Genomic DNA, 17,624 nt, shown 5'->3' on the forward strand with positions numbered 1-17,624 from the left:
AGCCCAGTAAAGCTGGGAGGGTATGGGAGTGCTGGCGGGTGTAGCTGATTGTGGAAGGAGTAGGAAATGGGACTGCAAAGGAAGATTGGTGCGGGGATTTAAATGCAGACACAGCAGCCATTGAAGAGAGAACAGAACCACACGCTTTTGCCAGAATGGGGACTCCCATAGCCATGTGAGAGAGAATCACCATGCCGCTTTAGCAGAGAGAACTTTTGGCAGAGTGGGGACTCCCACAGCCTTGGTAAAGGAGAGACTCACAGTTTTGGCCAGAGTTAGGACCCCCGCAGCCATGGGAAGAATTACCATTCAGCTTTGGCAGAGAACCACCACGTGGGTTTCTATTTCTTTTCCTGAGATACGGTACCCGAGACAGCGCAGTGTAGGCACCAGGTGGCAGCTTGTCAGTGAAGTGGTTAGGAGTCTAGAAATAGTCCCACATTGAAATCACCGTCAGATTATTTTTGGACAAGAAACAAAATCAGTTTAACTGAGAAGGAACAATCTTTTCAACAGTTTGTGCTGGGTTGCCTAGATATCTACACAGAGGTGGACAAACCCCAACCCTTCCATCACACTTGGCACGATTAGTAGGAGATGCACCATAAATACAAAGAAAGGACTGTGTGTGTTTGTCGGTGTTTTAAGGGACTTTGGGATTTTGATGAAGACATTAAGTCATTACTCTTAAGTCTGTATAACTTGAATAAATAATTCCTTTCCTTTTCACCAATCTCTAACATGGAGAGCTCTAATTCTCTGGCGAAGGGAAAGGCAAACCTAGCACAGGGGACCCCAGGAGAAGGGGGGGTCAACTAGGTAACATTGTGGGACCCCCTTCCCTGGTGGCCAATCAGGGAAAATCATGGGAGACCACATGTGCAGTAGCTTTAAAGCAATACAGCTACTTGCACATGCGCAGTAAAAGCCTGCCTAAACTAGCCAGGAAGGATCTGCCCTATAAGAATAGAGTCCCTCCAGCCCATGAGGTCAATCTCTGCTTGGAGTTGGCGTGCTCCCATGTTCTCTGTTACAAACTCTGGGTGTTCAGTTTAAATCTTTGTCCCAGTCACCAAGAACCTGGTTACCTGTGCCCACCTGTGACACTTGTAGCCAACTGGCCTGGATAAATCCCTCCCATTGACCTGCCAACAGCAACCAGGCCCGACGACAGGAGGAGAGTGTACTTAGACCACATTAAGGGCGGACCTTGAGTACCCAGCTTGGGTGATAGGGAAAGGCTGTATCACTGGACCCTATAGGACACCTACTACATTTGGCCACAATACTGAGACATGGAGTCAAAGCAGCTCTACTTAATATATAGGAAAAACAAAGGGAGGCTGCCAAAATAGGGAGACAAAGAAACGTTGCCCAAACGAAAGAACAGATCAAAACTCCAGAAAAAGAATGAAATGTAGATCAGCAATCTGTCAGACGCAGAGTTCAAAACACCTGGTAGTAAGAATGCTCAACGAACTTAGTGAGGACCTCAACAACACAGAAAAGATCCAGTCAGAAATGAAAGCTACACTAATTGAAATAGAGAACAATTTACAGTGAAACAATAGTAGAGTGGATGAAGCTAAGAATCAAATCAATGATTTGGAACATAAGGGAGCAAAAGACAACCAACAAAACAACAAGGAGAAAAAAAGAATCCAAATAAACAAGAATAGTGTAAGCAGCCTCTGGGACAACTTCAAGCATTCCAACATTCTCATCATAGGGGTGCCAGAAGGAGAAGAGAAAGAGCAAGACATTGGAAATCTATTGGAAAAAATAATGAAAGATTTGGTGAAGGAAACAGACATGCAAGTTCAGGAAGCACAAGAGTCCCAAACAAGATGGATGCAAAGTGGCCACTCTAAGATATATCATAATTAAAATGCCAAAGTTTAAAGATAAAGAGAGAATCTTAAAAGCAGCAAGAGAAAAGCAGTTGGTTACCTACAGGGGAGTTTCCAGAAGACTGTCAGCTGATTTCTCAAAGAAACTTTGCAGGCCAGATGGGATTACCAAGAGATATTCAAAGTCATGAAAAGCAGGGACCTACAGCCAAGATTGCTCTACACAGCAAAGCTATTATTTGGAATCAAAAGGCAAATAAAAAGCTTCCCAGACAAGAAAAAGACTAAAGGAGTTCATCACCACCAAGCCATTATTATATGAAATACTAAAGGAACTTGTTTATGAGAAAGATCAAAACTATGAACAGTAAAATGGCAATAAGCCCTGGCTGGTGTAGCTCAGTGGATTGAGCGCGGGCCTGCGAACCACACGATCGCGGTTTAATTCCCAGTCAGGCACATGCCTGGGTTGCAGGCCAGTTCCCAGCAGGGGACTCACGAGAGGCAACCACACATTGAGGTTTCTCTCCTCCCCTTTCCTTCCCCTCTAAAGATAAATAAATAAAATATTAAAAAAATAAAATGGCAATAAATACATATCTATCAACAACTGAATCTAAAAAACAAACTCAGCAAACAAGAAGACAGAAACAGACTCATGGATATGGAAAGTGTTTCAATGATTGCCAGATGGAACAAAGGTGTAGGAAAGAATGGGTGAAGAGGTGAGGGGATTGTGAAGTACAAATTGGTAGGTACGGAATAGCCATGGGGATGTAAATTCCAGTACAGGAAATGGAGTAGCCAAAGGACGCACACACTTGACCCATGGACATGAACAGTGGTGTGGGGATTGCCTGAGGGAGTGGAGGGTGCTGGGTGGAGGGGGTGGGGGAAATTGAGACAACTGTAATAGCATAATCAATAAAAAAATCTGCCAAAAAATTTCTGGTCAGTAATTCTGAAGAATTACTATTATGCTCTGTTGGGTTTTGTCTGATGTTTTCTCATGATTAAATCAGCACAATGCATTCTTATAAGACTGCTATGTAAGTGATGTGTCCTTGGAGCTTCTGTGCACACAGTCCCCTTCTCTGTACACTGCTGGGAATTCCAGGAGGATTACGAGGTGAGAAAAGCCCCACTGCCTTCCACCATCCTCCACTCCCAACAGTTGGCAAGGTCGCCCTGTTCCGCCTGCTCTCCGGTCCCTTACCTCCCGTGTGTCCCCTCTCTGCCTGCCCCTGCCTTCCTACAGAGAGCCAGGTAGTCCAGAGGCTCACTTCGTGTGTTTCCCTCTGGACCCCCATCCCACACTGTGTGCTGTACAACATGAGAACAGCTGCATCGTGCACTGTGTCCAGTGTCCAGTTGTTTCCAGACAACAGGGTGGCCTGGGTCATCTCTCCACCGATATTCCCCACCCCTGCAGGGGGTCATAAGGGCTGAGTACATAGAAGCCTTAAGGACAAGAGCTGTACAAACACTATCTCAGGCTCCCTGGAAGAGCGAACAGCCTTTCTGTAGGCACAGAGGCCGTATGGTTTCCTCTCATTCTGCTCGGCACCTTTACCTGTATGGCCCTGGGGTTCCCTCTGAGACTGAGCTCTGCAAGAGCCCGTCTGTCTTTTGAACCACTGCCAGATGATAGAAACCACAGTCACTTCTGAATGTTGAGAACAGGCACCAGTTTTGACCCAGTAGCAGAAGCACAGGGGCTTCATCCACAGCCATTTTAATACCACAGGTCCCCTGTGGTTTCTCTCCCCAGAGAGAAACACACGCTTTGCCGCGGCACTCTTTTTTGTCAAGTCAACTCTACTTTCTGCTCTCCACTGAAGGAAGATTAATAATATCCAAGGTGCAGACTAAATCAAGTAATTATACCTTTTAGTGCACCTGATAATTTCTTACCCAGCTGGTGCTAACAGTCAATCAAAATGCCATAAAAGGTGTTTTAGAACGTGCTAATGATCCACTGCACTCTGTCAGGCATGGAGGGGACTTGCTCAACTCTTGACATCACAAACCTTGCACAAAACAGCCTGACAGACCCACCACCCAGAGCTCCACACCGGGGTGCCCGCCCCTGGGCGCCCCTCACTTTACATGTCCCACATGACAGAGCTGCCGTATTCTGCTGGGTCCCCAATAAAGTCCTTTGAAACATTTCATACATCTTTATCCTTTTTAAAGCCAGCTAAGGAGAGAATCCAAAATCAAGTCCTAGATGGACAAGAAATCGCAGACAACTAATATTTCAATATTTCGTTAAAAGCAACCGTTAAATGGGAAAATAAACTTAGAGAAAGCATCGCATCTGGATTGTGTGCGATCCAGACCCATAATCACCCCAATGCAGCTTTTTCCAGTATCTGTAGCTACTTGCAACTGCCCACGTCAAGAACCCTACCAACCATGCCTGCTCCAAACAGGGTGCTCTCCAGGCTTCTGCACACCCGTCTGCCTTTCTGGCTGGCGCGGCCACAGCCCCTGGGGGCCTGCTTGTCATCCCGAAAGTGGGCATGGTCAGTCCACCGGGCCCTGGCCCCAGGCCTGCTGCCCAGGCGGAGCTGTCCCTCTGCATCCAGCTGCTTCCAGTGCCGTGAGGCCCCGACAATTACCCAAACCGGACAGCCCTTGTGCCCTGACGAAAGCTATCAGAGAGGGAATCTGAAGCACGTGTGAGTAGGCTCCTGATGGTAACAGAGAGAATGGGGAGGTGCGTGCCTTCAGGACGCCAGTTCCGTGCAACGAGCAGCATGCCATCCCTCCACAGAGCCAGGGTCCGTCAGCGACGGTGCAGAGCTCACACTACTCCATTCCTATGCAGGGATATGAAAGTCAGATGAGAAGAAGGCTGGCAGGAAGAAATTCATTCATGTGAACTATGTTTTTGGAGGAGAGTTTTATGGATACCCTGGACCAGCAGAAAGATGAACAGGTGGCTCCTAGAGCCAACTAAGCCTGAAACCTTGCTGGAGGCAGAAACGGTACAGCTAAAGCTGCCCTACTTCAGGCAGGGCTGTCTTAAGACAGTAGCACCAGGGAAAAGCGAAGGCAGTAGGGGGAGAGGAAAACTGAATACGAGTAGACCAGCCCCACAGAGGAGCCCATGGGCATGAGTGCACAGGGGCTGAGCAGGGCTGCAGAGGACAGGGCAGTGGGGACGTCACTCATTCAGAGGGTAGCCAGGAGTGTGAGCCCACCAGGGGGCAAGTGACAACAACCATTGGCCAGGATTCCAGGGTGATGAGCACAAAGCAGGGAATGAGGGCATCACGTCAACGACAGCCACAGAGAGCTGAGCGCCGTGCTGAGCAGAGGGCACAGGGAGCGCACGTGCACGAGTGTGCGTCGCTCAAGAGAGTGTTGGTGCACGACTCAAAGGAACAGCAGTGAGGATGGGAGTGCCACGCTGTTTTATGGGACCTCACCACAAGGCACTGACTATTCACGCTGTGAAGAAAGTGATTCTGAGAGAGGACCAGCTGGGCCTGCCGGAGTCAGGGGGGCAAAGGGACACTGCCTCCCTTATTGATTATGCAGGGCCTCAGGCTGGTCGGGAGCAGGACAGACAGCCGTAGTGCTGGGTCACGGAGCAGGGGGCATGGAGGACCACCTGGACTGGACGGGACGGGACACGGGGCGCTGACCCTGTGGAAGGAGCAGCTTATTCTCAGACGGGTCAGGAGCAAGTTCTCTGCCCCACCCCCCAACAACGCTATGTGTTTGTGACTGTCCCCCAAAGAAAAACTTAAAGCAAACAGACACCTAACATATCTGTGAGACAAGGTTTCCAATGTAAAAGAATTCAGGATTTTATAATATTTTAATTAACAACCGAGATCTTATTTACAAAGGGTAGGAAACAGAAGAGAGTAAAAAGGAAAACTGACAAATTCTCTGTCTGTAGTTGGAAGTTAGAAGGAACTGCATCGCTCCTGATTTTAAGGCTCGGAAACGTTTCTGAAACACTGTAAGGCAACTGCTAGTGAGACTAAAGGCAGGACGTGCACTTTCAAAGGCTCTGCAGATGACAGAAGCTAAGGAGCCATAGTTTGCAGGGCTGAGCACAAGAGCATGAGAAGGAGAACACAGGCAACAGCACTGCGCTGCGCACAGCTGGCACCGCTGGGCCCCCGTGGAGGAAAGGGAACAGCTGAACACGTACCCCAAACCCAGTGAGCATGGCTCCGAAAGAACAGACTAATGGGTGGAGAGAGAGAGGGAAGCCAGCGCGGCTTTCTGTGGTTGCGAATTAAAGATGACATGGTGTCGCTCTTTACCGACTTGAGAGTGGTATGAAATGCTCCAGACACTCCAGAGACCCCGGGGAAGGGTGGTGAGGAAGGAGCACTGAGAGGCTCCACCCCAGGGGTCTCTGTGTGAAACAGGCCAGTCATGGTTGTTCCGCACAGAAACTGGCCCCGTGAAGGATCCGTGAAGCCAAGAGTTTCCAGGGCTCAAAAAGAGGTTACTGGACATCACAGAAGGGGGCAGAACCAGCTCAGCTGGCCCAGCCTGGCCGGTGTGAGGACAGTGAGGTGACTCATTTTTAGCACATTTCCCCCAAAATACTGCAAGTAAAAGTTCTACTTACCGCTCCCAACATGATTCTGAAAATCAGCCACCGAAAGCCCCACAGAACAATCCGGGATGGAGGGGTCTTCCTGGGCAGTCGGGACAGGGTCCAAAGAGGGCACAGAAAAATCCCCAGGAACCCTGTTTCCAGAAGCTGAGACTCCCATCCTGAGTGGCGACAACAAGAGAACAAAAGGCCATGTTAACCACAGCTGGACACTGTCCACAGAAATAGCCTCACCAAACTCAGGACAGAGTGGCTAAGGGGGCGTCTCAGCCCATGGTCCAGGCACGCCTCGGGGGCAGCCACGGGACTGTGCCACCCCAGCCAAGCCCTCTGTTTTCAGGCCACTGCCTCTGGTCCTTCTCAGGGCACTAAGATGTGACACGGGCTCCTGTTGAGCACACACTGCGCATGGTGTTGGGGAGGCCTCATCCATTCAATAGGCTTGCGTCTGCAGTCATGGCGGTATGTGTTCTTCCCTGAGGGGCATTCACCGGGATGGGCACTGTGCATGGAGGGGGCCAGAGATCTGCGTGTGAGGTTCTAAATGCAAAGCTGACTCTGGTCCCTGTCTGCCCCGGCTGAGGGAGTAAGTCACAGAGAGGCATGGGACAGGTACAGATGAAACAGCTCCTACATGGCTCAGGTAAGGGAGAAAGCCAGGGAGAGTTACAGGTATAGGTGACAAGGTCCCCAGGTAAGGAGGGAAGCCAAAGGGAGATGCAGGACAGGTACAGGTGACATAGTCCCTGTCTGCCCCAGTGAGGGAGTAAGTTGCAGGGAGACAGACAAGTACAGGTGACACAGCCCCTGCCTTCCCCAGGTGAGGGAGGGAGCCACGGAGAGTCACAGGTACAGGCAGCATGGCACCACGTCTGCCCCAGGTGAAACCGCCTCCTCTCGGCCCCACGTGGGCTGTCTGCATGGCAGGCAGCTCGGCGCTTAGGTGTGAGGAGTGCTGACCCCTTCTTCCCGCCCCGGGTGGGAAACGCAGCTGAGTGCAGCACACCCGAGTTCTGGTTCTCACAAAGCAGATGGCACTCCAAGTTCTCCTAAAAACTCCCTGAGCGGCCCCTACTGCAGAAACAGCTGTTCACACTGTGTCCCTGGGACACCAGGAACCAAGAACAGGTTTCAGGTGGTTGTAAACCGGGCTCTTCAAAAGGAACCTGCACTTGATTGTGCGTGTTGCACGAGTTCCCCTTAACATGCTACGTGAAAATGCGTTAAATGAGGGTAGATACTCTATGGTTCCATTTACAGAAAGGTCTAGAATAAAGAAAACTGACGCAGGTGAAGGAAATCAGAACAAAGCTAGCTGCCTGGGGAGGTGAGCTGGGGACACTGGAGGACACGGAGCCTGCATCTGGTCAGGGAGTGGGTCGCAGGGCGCTGGCCAAGGCTCAGCTGAGGCACCTCAGGGTCTGTGCATTTCATTGTTCAGTTCCTTCCTCCAAGAGACATACGAACCTACAGAAATTCTGAACCCCAGTTTTAAGGCCCATGGACAGGTCTCCAGGCCTGTAACTTATTTTGAGGTACATCAAACATTAAATGGAGAAATGAACAGATGTGTGATAAAGCCAGTGGAGCAAAAGACAAAACTAGAGTCCAGGTGGGGGGGCTCATGGGTTTCACTGCACAACTGAAACTCTCTATAAGATTGCGAGGTAGGGGTCCCATTTGCTCTCACGTGTTCTATGGATTTCTGAAACCCCAGTTCCAAGTCAGTAGTTCTTTGGAGAGAACAGGTCATTTGCAGCAAAGCTGTGCCCGAGAATGGCACGCCTGACACCAGGGTGCCAGTGACCTGTAACCACTCAGAAGGGCAGGTAGTCTCATCCTGCTTGGGTGGCTGGCATCAGTGGAACCACATGCCCTGAGCTGGTGACACTGGGACCATCAGCATGCACCCTGCCCTTGTCAACAGGTAATTCCAGCCCTGGCCAGTGTGGCTCAGTTGGTTGATAACCAAAAGGTTGCAGGTTCAATTGGTGGTCAGGGCACATGCCTAGGCTGTGGGTTTGGGCCCCAGCCCAGGGGCCTGCGGTCCCTGGTCCAGGTGTGGACAGAAGGCAACTAATCATTGCTTCCCTCTCTCATCAATGTTTCTCTCCCTTCCTCCCTCTCTCTCTCTAAAAGCAATTAAAAAAATGTCCTCAGGTGGGGATAAACAAAAAAAAAGAGGGATAATTCTAGGAGTAGGAAGAAGGCTGGACGTGTTGCGGGGAAAGGCAAGGCAGGCAGCTGGAGCCACATGACCACCAGGCTGGGTTGGGTCCTGTGTCACAGCTGTCAGCTGACAGGAGAGGAAAGCGCTAAGCTGCAGGGGGCTCTGGCCATGGCCGGGGTGGAGACTGGATGCACAGAATGCCCCTCCAGCGCCCACCTGCACCCCACCCAGCACTGGACACTTACCCCGACTTCCCTCAGAGGTGCAAGAGGGAAAAATGCAGAAAGCATCTACACTAGTTTTATGAGATTTCATAGAACAATTGCCTACTTTGGGTCAAGGACTCCCGGTTCTCATTCACGGTTCAGAAGACCTTTGCTTCACCACTTGCTTCAAACCTCTCTTCTCTCAGCCCGGAAAAAACAAACTTATTTCTGTATGACAACTTCTTTAGTTTTTCTTGAGGTGATTTTCATTAACTGTGAACTCATTTCACTTGGGGTGCATTTTACAAATATATGAATTGATGAGCAAAAGACACGCAGAATGTGGAAGTGGCCGTGGTCCTGGCTCTGAGCGTACTTGCCTGTAGACATGTCCACTCTGAGAAAGTACCTCAAAGGCCACTTGTTCTGATCCTTCCCCCACTTGGGGGCAAGAAAACTCGGGAACCGAGAGGCCCGCACCTCATGCAGCCCCGTGAGCCGAGCAGGTGGAGCTGGGGTGCTGGGCGGAGAGCCCGGCTGCAGGGCGGCCCAGAGTGCCCAGAGGAGCCAACGCAACACTGCAAGCGAGGGGCCCTTGCTCAGCGCTGCACACCTGCCTTTCTTGCGCTCCTGCAAAGCTCCTGTAAACTGTAAGACCTCACGTGGGTGAGCACTTCCCTGGGTGCCAGGCCTGCCTTCTCTAATTGTCACCTCACTTTGCGCAGATGTGATGAGCGGAATTTTAATACACAGTTTGAGTGACACCAATCAAAGTGATATGCAAATGGCAGAGCCCAGAGACCGTGTAAGTGCCAGGAAGCAGGTGACAGGGTGGGTAGGCAAGGGATGGGACATGCTGTCACCTTAGGGATGTGCTTGTACTGGCAGAGGGTCACCTGGCCCTCCTTCCTCCTGAACCGACTGAAACATTCCTTACCCTGCTGGGCTGCATGGGAGAGCAGACGCCTGAAAGCTAGGGTGCGCAGGCTTCCCACTTGGGACCCCTCAGCTCCCTCCGGGCGGCCCCCTCCTTCCCTGGAGCTGCCGCCTCGCTGGCCACTGGCCCCCCAGCCATCAGCACTCCCTGACACCGCTGGGGAAGAAAAAGGGTCGCCTGCAGACCCACCTGCTTCTGCTTTCTTAGCTTGGATCTTGTTGAATTTCAGCAGCTGTGCTGCCTGCACAAGAACGCCATTGTTCTCTGCTTCGGCGTGGTGGGGAGGCGTCCCCAGAAAAACAAATGCCCAGTGCACTGCTGCGGCGGCTTCCTGTGGCCGAGAGGCTGTCTGTGTGCCTGCAGATGGCACGGCACACAGCACCCTGCCGAGACGTGCTCACAACTGTGAGCCAGTGCTGACCCCAACAGTCACCAGGCCCCACTAGGTGCCTCTCACTGCCAAGTGCCTTTTGACCTGTGCCCAGAGCCTCTCTGGGGCGGGATACAGGCACTTGGCCCTTTACTTGCCAAACACCTACTTAATAATCATGGTGGGCCTGGAGGCTCTGACCCACTGGCTACGTCTTGGGGATGGTGCTGGTGTAATGGTTTGCCAGTGGCTTTGGGGGTGACAGTTAGCAAATGCCCACTGGAAGCCATGGAGTATGGGCTACACCTGCCTGTTTCTTGCATTTTCACTTCCATGGCTGTTGGCTTGAATGACAGACCAACCCTGAACAAGCCACATCCGGAAAGTTTCCACATACAACGGAAGGGAGAACATCTCCCGTGGTCAGATGGAGGAATGGGGGCCCCCAACCTGAGCGCTCTGACACAGGGGCTGCTGGGGCAAAGTGTCTAGGTGGCGGGCAGCTCCCGTGTGCATTTTTCCTTTTCTGAGGAACAGCTGGCTTTCCCGCTGTCTCCTGGGATGTCTGCAGACAGGCAGCGGATGGGGTGGGGACAAGCTCAGGGTCTTGCCTGGTCCCAAAGGGACAGTGAACCTTCATGCAGTATTGGTCAGAGCTCAGGGCTGGCTGTCATCCAAGGCACCGGGGTCTGAGGGGAGCCACAGTCCCTCATCTTGTGGTCTGTGGGCAGCCTGGGCACCCCACTGGCCAGGACCAGCCGTGCCTGCATAGACTCAAGAGGTCAGAACAGGCCAGTTCTCTCCTTCTGCTGGTTTGAGCATTCAAATAAAACTCCTCAGAATGGGGCACATGACCCCTGTCTGCAGGCAGCTGCATGTGAAGTCTGAGGAAAAGCCCCCTGAAAGAGGCTGAATTTGGACTCTCGGCCTCCTGGCCCAAGTTCGGACCTGAAGGGTCCCTCATTCCTCTGGCCTAGCCCAGGGCACCTGCTCTCCAAACAAAATTGATGTAAAAATGGTGCTGATGTTTCTTTTCTATCTATTTAGGGGCAAGTGAAGAGTGAAGATGTTTTCTATTGCAGATCCAGGAAGTTCACCACCAAGAGGCCTGCCCTGCCCTGGCAAGCGCGGCACTGGCCCGCAGGCGGGCGACGGGCCCCTTCAGAGTGAACAATGTGAGTGGGGCACTGCTCTGCTGCTCCTCAACGGGGGCTCTTGCTGCTGGTGCTCGAGACAGGAAGAGCAGAGGTGGGGGCACCAGTGCACTGCCTCCAGCCGAAAAGGGGGCCACTGGGCTGGCGCCTCAGAGGGCGCCCAGAGTGAAGGACGGCACAGTACAGGCACCACCGCTGACCAAGGAGGAAGACAATCTAAAACGCTGTTTCAGAGGCAGAAGCTGCCCGGATGACCATTCTAGAAAGGAAATACCAACCGAGGCCTCACATTACCTTCCTTGAAACTATAATAGTTACTTAGAAAAAGTCATTAAATTTCACACATGTGGATCCTTCAGAAATGACAGCCACCCTCCACGTGAGAAGTAGGAACCCATTAGCTTCACGTTACAATCAGGGAAAATGGAAGAGAAGAGCTTCCCTCCTGATGGGCTGTCACTCCTGCACGGAGCCCCCACCCTCGGCCGCCCGGGGCTCCTAATGATGCTCTGGAGACTACTTGAGCTCTTAAAAAAGTTATTTTCTTAATCTTTATGGGTTGTATGCCAGGACGGAAAGTTCTGGATTGGCACATCAGATCTTGTCTGTAGTCACTGACAGGGCAAAGATGAGCTCTGGGAATAAGAAAGCTCCCCAGATGCAGACAAGGGTGACGCTGCCCACCACAGATGCAGCACTTGAGGCTGTCACAGATCACCGGACCTCTGCAGAAACGCAGAGCCTGCCGCAGTGGACGGGGAGGCTCTGGAGAGCCGCTGTGTGAGGTGTGAGGTGCACCTGTACGGGGTGGGGGGTGGCGCCTGAGGGAGCAGTGGCGGGCTGGCCACTGACTTTGGCCGCCTCTGGGTCCTGCTCACACCCCCGCCCAGGCTTCACAGTGAACAGGTGCTGAGGTCCAATGGGCCAGCAATGGCTCCTGGAGAGGGTCAGCAGGGTGGCAGGATGAAGCAGGCAGCTTTGACGGCACTCACTGAGACACCAGGTGCTATTCACACCCATCCCTGGGACCTCCCCCAGAATACTGCAGACAGTGGGAGACCACCACAGATTCTGCAGATGGCGAGCTCAAAGGGCCACCTAGGTCATCCAGGCAGTGCCATCACAAGGGAGGTAGGCACTGATCCTGAGTCACAGGGGACGTCATGGCTTTGTCTGTGTTCACGAACACAAGGCCTATGGGCCCAGCTTCCCTGTGAGTCTCTGACCCAAGGGTAATTTCTCTGGTATTGTAGGCATGGCGCACACATCAAACATGTGGGCTCTTCTCACAGCCTTGGGAGGTCTGGTGGGCACTGGAGTCACAGCTGGTGGAGGGAAGAGCCTTCCGGGTCCAGGCTGTGCCTTTGCAAACCCTCGCCTCTCCGAGCTGTTCTGCCACTCCATGCTCTCCCATGATGTGGCCATTCTGCCAAGCCTTGTTTTAATTTGCTTGCTGTTACTCAGGGTGCCACTCAAGGAAAGCTGTATTTTGAGAGTGGAGCAGTGGCCAAGCGTGGGTGCCCTGCCTGCTACCTGGCGCACAGAAGAAACAGCGCACAGGGTCAGGCCTGGGGCACGCCTGGCAGGGGCTGCTGGAGCCCCGACTCCCACCGGCACACGGCCTCAGGAAAGTGAGGAAAGGACAGTTCTGTTGCAATGTCTTCCTGAGAGCCGGGCTGGGGTTGCAGGGGGCTGCACAGCACAGGGAGCAGAGTCCCTGGTACCGTCCCTGAGCTAGCTCGTCTGCCTGGCTGTCACAGATGGGACTTGGGAGAGCTGCCTGCTGCCCAGTTACTGCTGCGATAGGCACAATCCTCCAACAGACTGGGTGAGTCACTTTCCCCTTTCACTGAGACAAAATATAAAATGAGACCAGGCTAATATATATATATATATATATATATATATATATATATATGAAAAAGACAAAATTTGAAAACTTCTGCCGGTGTTTATAAATAGTGAGTGTCCATCTACCAAGCTATGCAAAAGATGCATTTCTGTATTTTCTTTACCTGGACAAGGCAGCCCAGCAACCTGCCCCACCTGTTCAGCAGAGGCCAGAAATCTGTACCTTGACTGGTCCCTCCAAACACACTCAGCATGGCAACCAGCCACAGTCAAGAGGCACCACATGTGTACCTAAACCATTTACAAGGCTTTGCTGAGGCCCACTAACTTCTTCCACTTGTCAGAACCACCTGGCAGAGCCGCCCTCGTTCTAAGAGGACAGGCTCGGGCCACCCTCCCTCTGCACGGGCCAGGGAGGTACTGACGTCAGCTCCTCCCCAGAAATGGGGTGGTGCTCCTGCCCGCCTTCCTGGCCTGGGCCCCACTCACTCCTGCCTGGCCTGGTCTGGAGCCTCCTATGCCCCGATCATTGGCCCGACAAACCTGCTTAGAGCAGGGTCTGCCCGGGAATCTCCAGATCCAGCCCGAGCTAGGCAGGCCCTGCGAACAAGAGCCCCGTCTGTCCACAGACAGAACCTAACCACTGAAAAAAGCCAGCTGCAGAGGACTTCACATCCAGCCAGGGATCATAGCATGAATGGGGGCACATTTTCTAGCAAGTAGGTATTTTCAAAAAAGCAGGTTAAAGGCATCATGTTTTAATGAAATCATTTTATATTATATGCTCCCAACTATGAGGCATTTAACAAATTGCTAATGTATGTTTTAAGGATGTCCTTGGGCACTTCAGGGAACAGGAAGTGACCTGTGTAACCCACACACCCACAGTGACCCTCCGTGTCCAGTGCACTTGGTCACGGTGCTGGCTAATACTCGGTTGCTGTGGCAACCAGACTTCCTAGCCCCAGGTGTCCCCTGTCGCTTAGATCTACGCAGGTGTCACCCCCAAGCCCAAAAACAAAATCCACAGTAATGACCTCAGCTCTGGCTCCTTGGTTTTAAATATGAAAAATGCTTCCTGTGAACGGAAATTAGACTTAGCAACAGAATTTTTAGGATTAATATATTCCAAATATTTAACATATATCAGGCTGAAGGGCATTTCTTTGTCTTTTGTTTCTTATGCATAAAAATTAGCCAAAGCTTGCCTCAGAGTGACTTGACAGAACCCTATGAAGTGACGGTCAGTTCTGTCCGCAGGGCTGCCAAGCAATAGGGATGTTCCGGCCCTGCCTGTGCTGTCCAGTGCCCACTGGCCACATGAAGGCTGCGAAGCCTTAAACTCAGTTTGAGGTGCGAAGGCCTGGCCCCACCCTTATGAATCCCAAGAGGCACATCTGCTCGGGGGCACTGTGTCCACAGGCCCTGGGCGGGGCAGGGAGGTCTATTCCAGCCCTGCAGCCGGGGAGCTCCTGCCCACATGCAGAGGTGGCCCTTGTGCCCACACAAGTGGGTGTCACTCGCACCCCTCACCCCACATTTGAGTGGGCCGTCAGCACGTGGGGCCCTGTGACTGCAGAAGTGGGTGTCTCCCTCATTCTGCATCTTACTGGGACGTCAGCAGCACAGCCCCGAGGGCACAGGTTTCACCCTCACCTGCATCCTAGTGGACCCTCAGCAGGCAAGGCCCTCGCGCCCACGGAAGTGGTTATTGCGCTCACCCACCTCTGAGTGGGCTGTCGGCACACGGGGCCCCACGCCCCCAGAAGAGGGTGTCACCCGCACCCCACATGGTCTTGGAGGATGACCTGCTTTCTCTCGCAGCTTTTCCAGATCTTTCTACACACCCAGCGAGCACCACTGCCAGGCATCCTCCATGCTGCTGATGAGCACACCCTTGTCACAGGAGGGAGGATGGGGCCTGGCTCACTGGAGAGGATGCCCACTTCTTATGTAAACACACATACTTGTAAGAAATAACGTGGAGCATCAGTTCACCAGTAAAGTGGGAGGAAATCACACACAAATCTCCACCTAGCATGTGCATAGGTCAGAGGTCAGGGTGGCCCTCAATCCTCTGCCCCACATAGACACTGTCTCCACTGGGGGTCTCCAGACTGGACAAACCAGCACTCTTCCTCTCCTCTCCACACATCTGTCTGTCTGCACGTCCTAATCAGTGGAGGCACTTTGCTGACTGACTTCACACCCCTTCGAAAGCAAGTTGTCTCGGGCCCTCCAGAGAGGACAGTGGTAGCAGGCAGCTCTTGGGCACAGAGGCTGGGACGGCCACAGTGGGGCAGCCTACCCCACAGACCCACACTGGGCAGCATGTACACCCCATGGGGACAGGGAGGGGAGGGTTGTGCGTCTTGGCCACAAAACCAGAACCTGGTGGGCATTTCTGACAATCAAAGTCTCACTCAGAGGTCCCTTTCAAAGGAGCCTTTGGTGGGTTCAGTGACTTGGGGAGAGGCAGTGTCATTATCAGGTATCTATTGTACACTTACAAGGACTCTTCTAGAAGAAGATGAGTGCACAGCAAAGGATCAGGTGTCAGCTAAGGCAGCTTACAAGAATCATCACAGGACCCCGGCTGGTGTAGCTCAGTGACTTGAGGGCAGGTTTGCGAACCAAAGGATCGTGGTTCAATTCCCAGTCAGGGCACATGCCTGGGTTGTGGGTCAGATCCTATCAGGGGATTCACAAGAGGCAACCACACATTGATATTACTCTCCCCTTCTCCTTCCCTTCCCCTCTAAAGACAAATAAATAAAATATTTTTTTAAAAAAGGAATCATCTCAGGAAAGCAGCACATGAGTGACCACAGAGAGGCTGCAGAGAAAGGATGAAGCTGACCAGCGCCTCACTGACCGCCACGCCCACCTGGTCCTGCCACCTCCTCAGAGAGCCTTTCCCCCAAACCTGGGCCTCAGCCCACCCCGGGACTCTCTGCCCAACACTTCCAGCACTCCACATGCTGCACATCGCACTCGTTTCCATCTCCCATTCACTCAGCACCCAAAATGCAAGCTCAAGGCAGATAAGGTAAAGCATCCTAATAAGCACAACCAAGGAGGAAAAGAAGAATATGCTCACAAAGCACAGATAGATAGGATATTCAGTAGAGAGGAAGAACTATAAAAAAAGAACCAAACAAATTCTAGACGTAAAAAATAAAATATCTGAAGTTAAAATTTTACTCAACGAGTTTAATAGCAGATTGGAGGACAGAGAATAAAAACAAAGTGAATATAAAGACAGCTCTACCGAAGTTATTTCCTCTGAAGAAAAGAGACTTTAAAAAAAGAGTGAGTAACAAAAGACCAGGCCCTCGGGAACTGGTAAAACAACATCACAAGGTCTAGCATATATGTAACTGGAATCCCAGAAGGAGAAAAAAGAGAAATGGAGCAGAAAAAAACCTTGAAAAACTACTGGTAAAAATGATCCAAACTGGGAAATGACATAAATTAAAAATTCGAAAATCTCAGGGAATCAGAAGCAGGGTAATACTCATGCCCCCGCCTCCCCAAATGCCACACGTAGGCACATCATAGTTAAGCTGCCACGCGCCAGTACAGGGCGAGCCGGCTACTCCCTGACTGCCGCACAAATCCGCAGCTGGGACTGTAAAGGAGGGGAGGTCTCAGAGAGACTAGAGGGGTACCTCCATCAAAGGGGTTGTATCCTTACTTGGACAAACCAATCATAGAAAGCCATTTTTTATGAGACAACTGGAAACACTAGAACACTTACTAAATATTTGATAGAATTCATCTTAATATTTTTTGATCAAAATTTTTTTCAATTAGACTTCTGGCCAAGATAGAGGTGTAGAGAGACACACTGTGCCTCCTTGCACAACCAAAACAAGGACAAAAACAACTTACAAACAAAAATCAACCAGAACTGACAAAAAAGTCCAACTGTATGGAAGTCTGACAACCAAAGAGTTTAAAGCCTCAAACCACTCAGTGAATCTCTTGTGGGGGTTGAGGTGCCAGGAGAGACTCCCAGCCTCAGTGGAGAGTTTGTTGGAGAGACTCACAGGATCCTAGAATGAACAGAAACCCACCCACCGGGAATCAGCACCAGAGGGGTCCACTTTGCTTGTGGGTACCTGGGGAAGTGAATGAAACCCGGCAGAGAGCAGAGCAAGCACCATTGTTCCCTCTCAGACCCCTTCCCCACATATAGCATCGCAACCCAGCAACTGGGTTGCCCCACCCTGGTGAACACCTAAGGCTCCGCCCCTCACTACATAACAGGTGCAACAAGACAAACAAAATGGTCCAAATGAAAAACAGATCAAAGCTCCAGAAGAGATAGAACTAAGCAATGAAGAGATAGCCAACCTATCAGATGCACAGTTCAAACCACTGGTAATCAGGATGCTCACAGAATTGGTGGAATTTGGTCCCAAATTAGATGAGAAAAGTGAAGGCTATGCTAAGTGAAATAAATGAAAATGTATAGGGAACCAATAGTGAT

At 51.5% G+C, this 17,624-nt stretch overlaps 1 protein-coding gene across 4 annotated transcripts in view; it reads right to left on the reverse strand.

The window, feature by feature from the left end:
• LMF1 (lipase maturation factor 1) overlaps positions 1-17,624 on the reverse strand; it is a 110,100-nt gene that overhangs the window by 51,573 nt on the left and 40,903 nt on the right. For all 4 annotated transcript variants that reach the window (XM_037034548.1, XM_037034547.1, XM_037034546.1 and 1 more), the window contains one exon: positions 6,454-6,602. In XM_037034548.1, the coding sequence (XP_036890443.1) occupies positions 6,454-6,602 (149 nt within the window). The remainder of the gene's footprint in view (positions 1-6,453; positions 6,603-17,624) is intronic.

This window comes from Sturnira hondurensis, unplaced genomic scaffold (genome assembly GCF_014824575.4).
Source record: "Sturnira hondurensis isolate 20B ecotype Veracruz unplaced genomic scaffold, ASM1482457v3 Scaffold0022179, whole genome shotgun sequence".
In the NCBI taxonomy this organism is placed as follows: Eukaryota; Metazoa; Chordata; class Mammalia; order Chiroptera; family Phyllostomidae; genus Sturnira; species Sturnira hondurensis.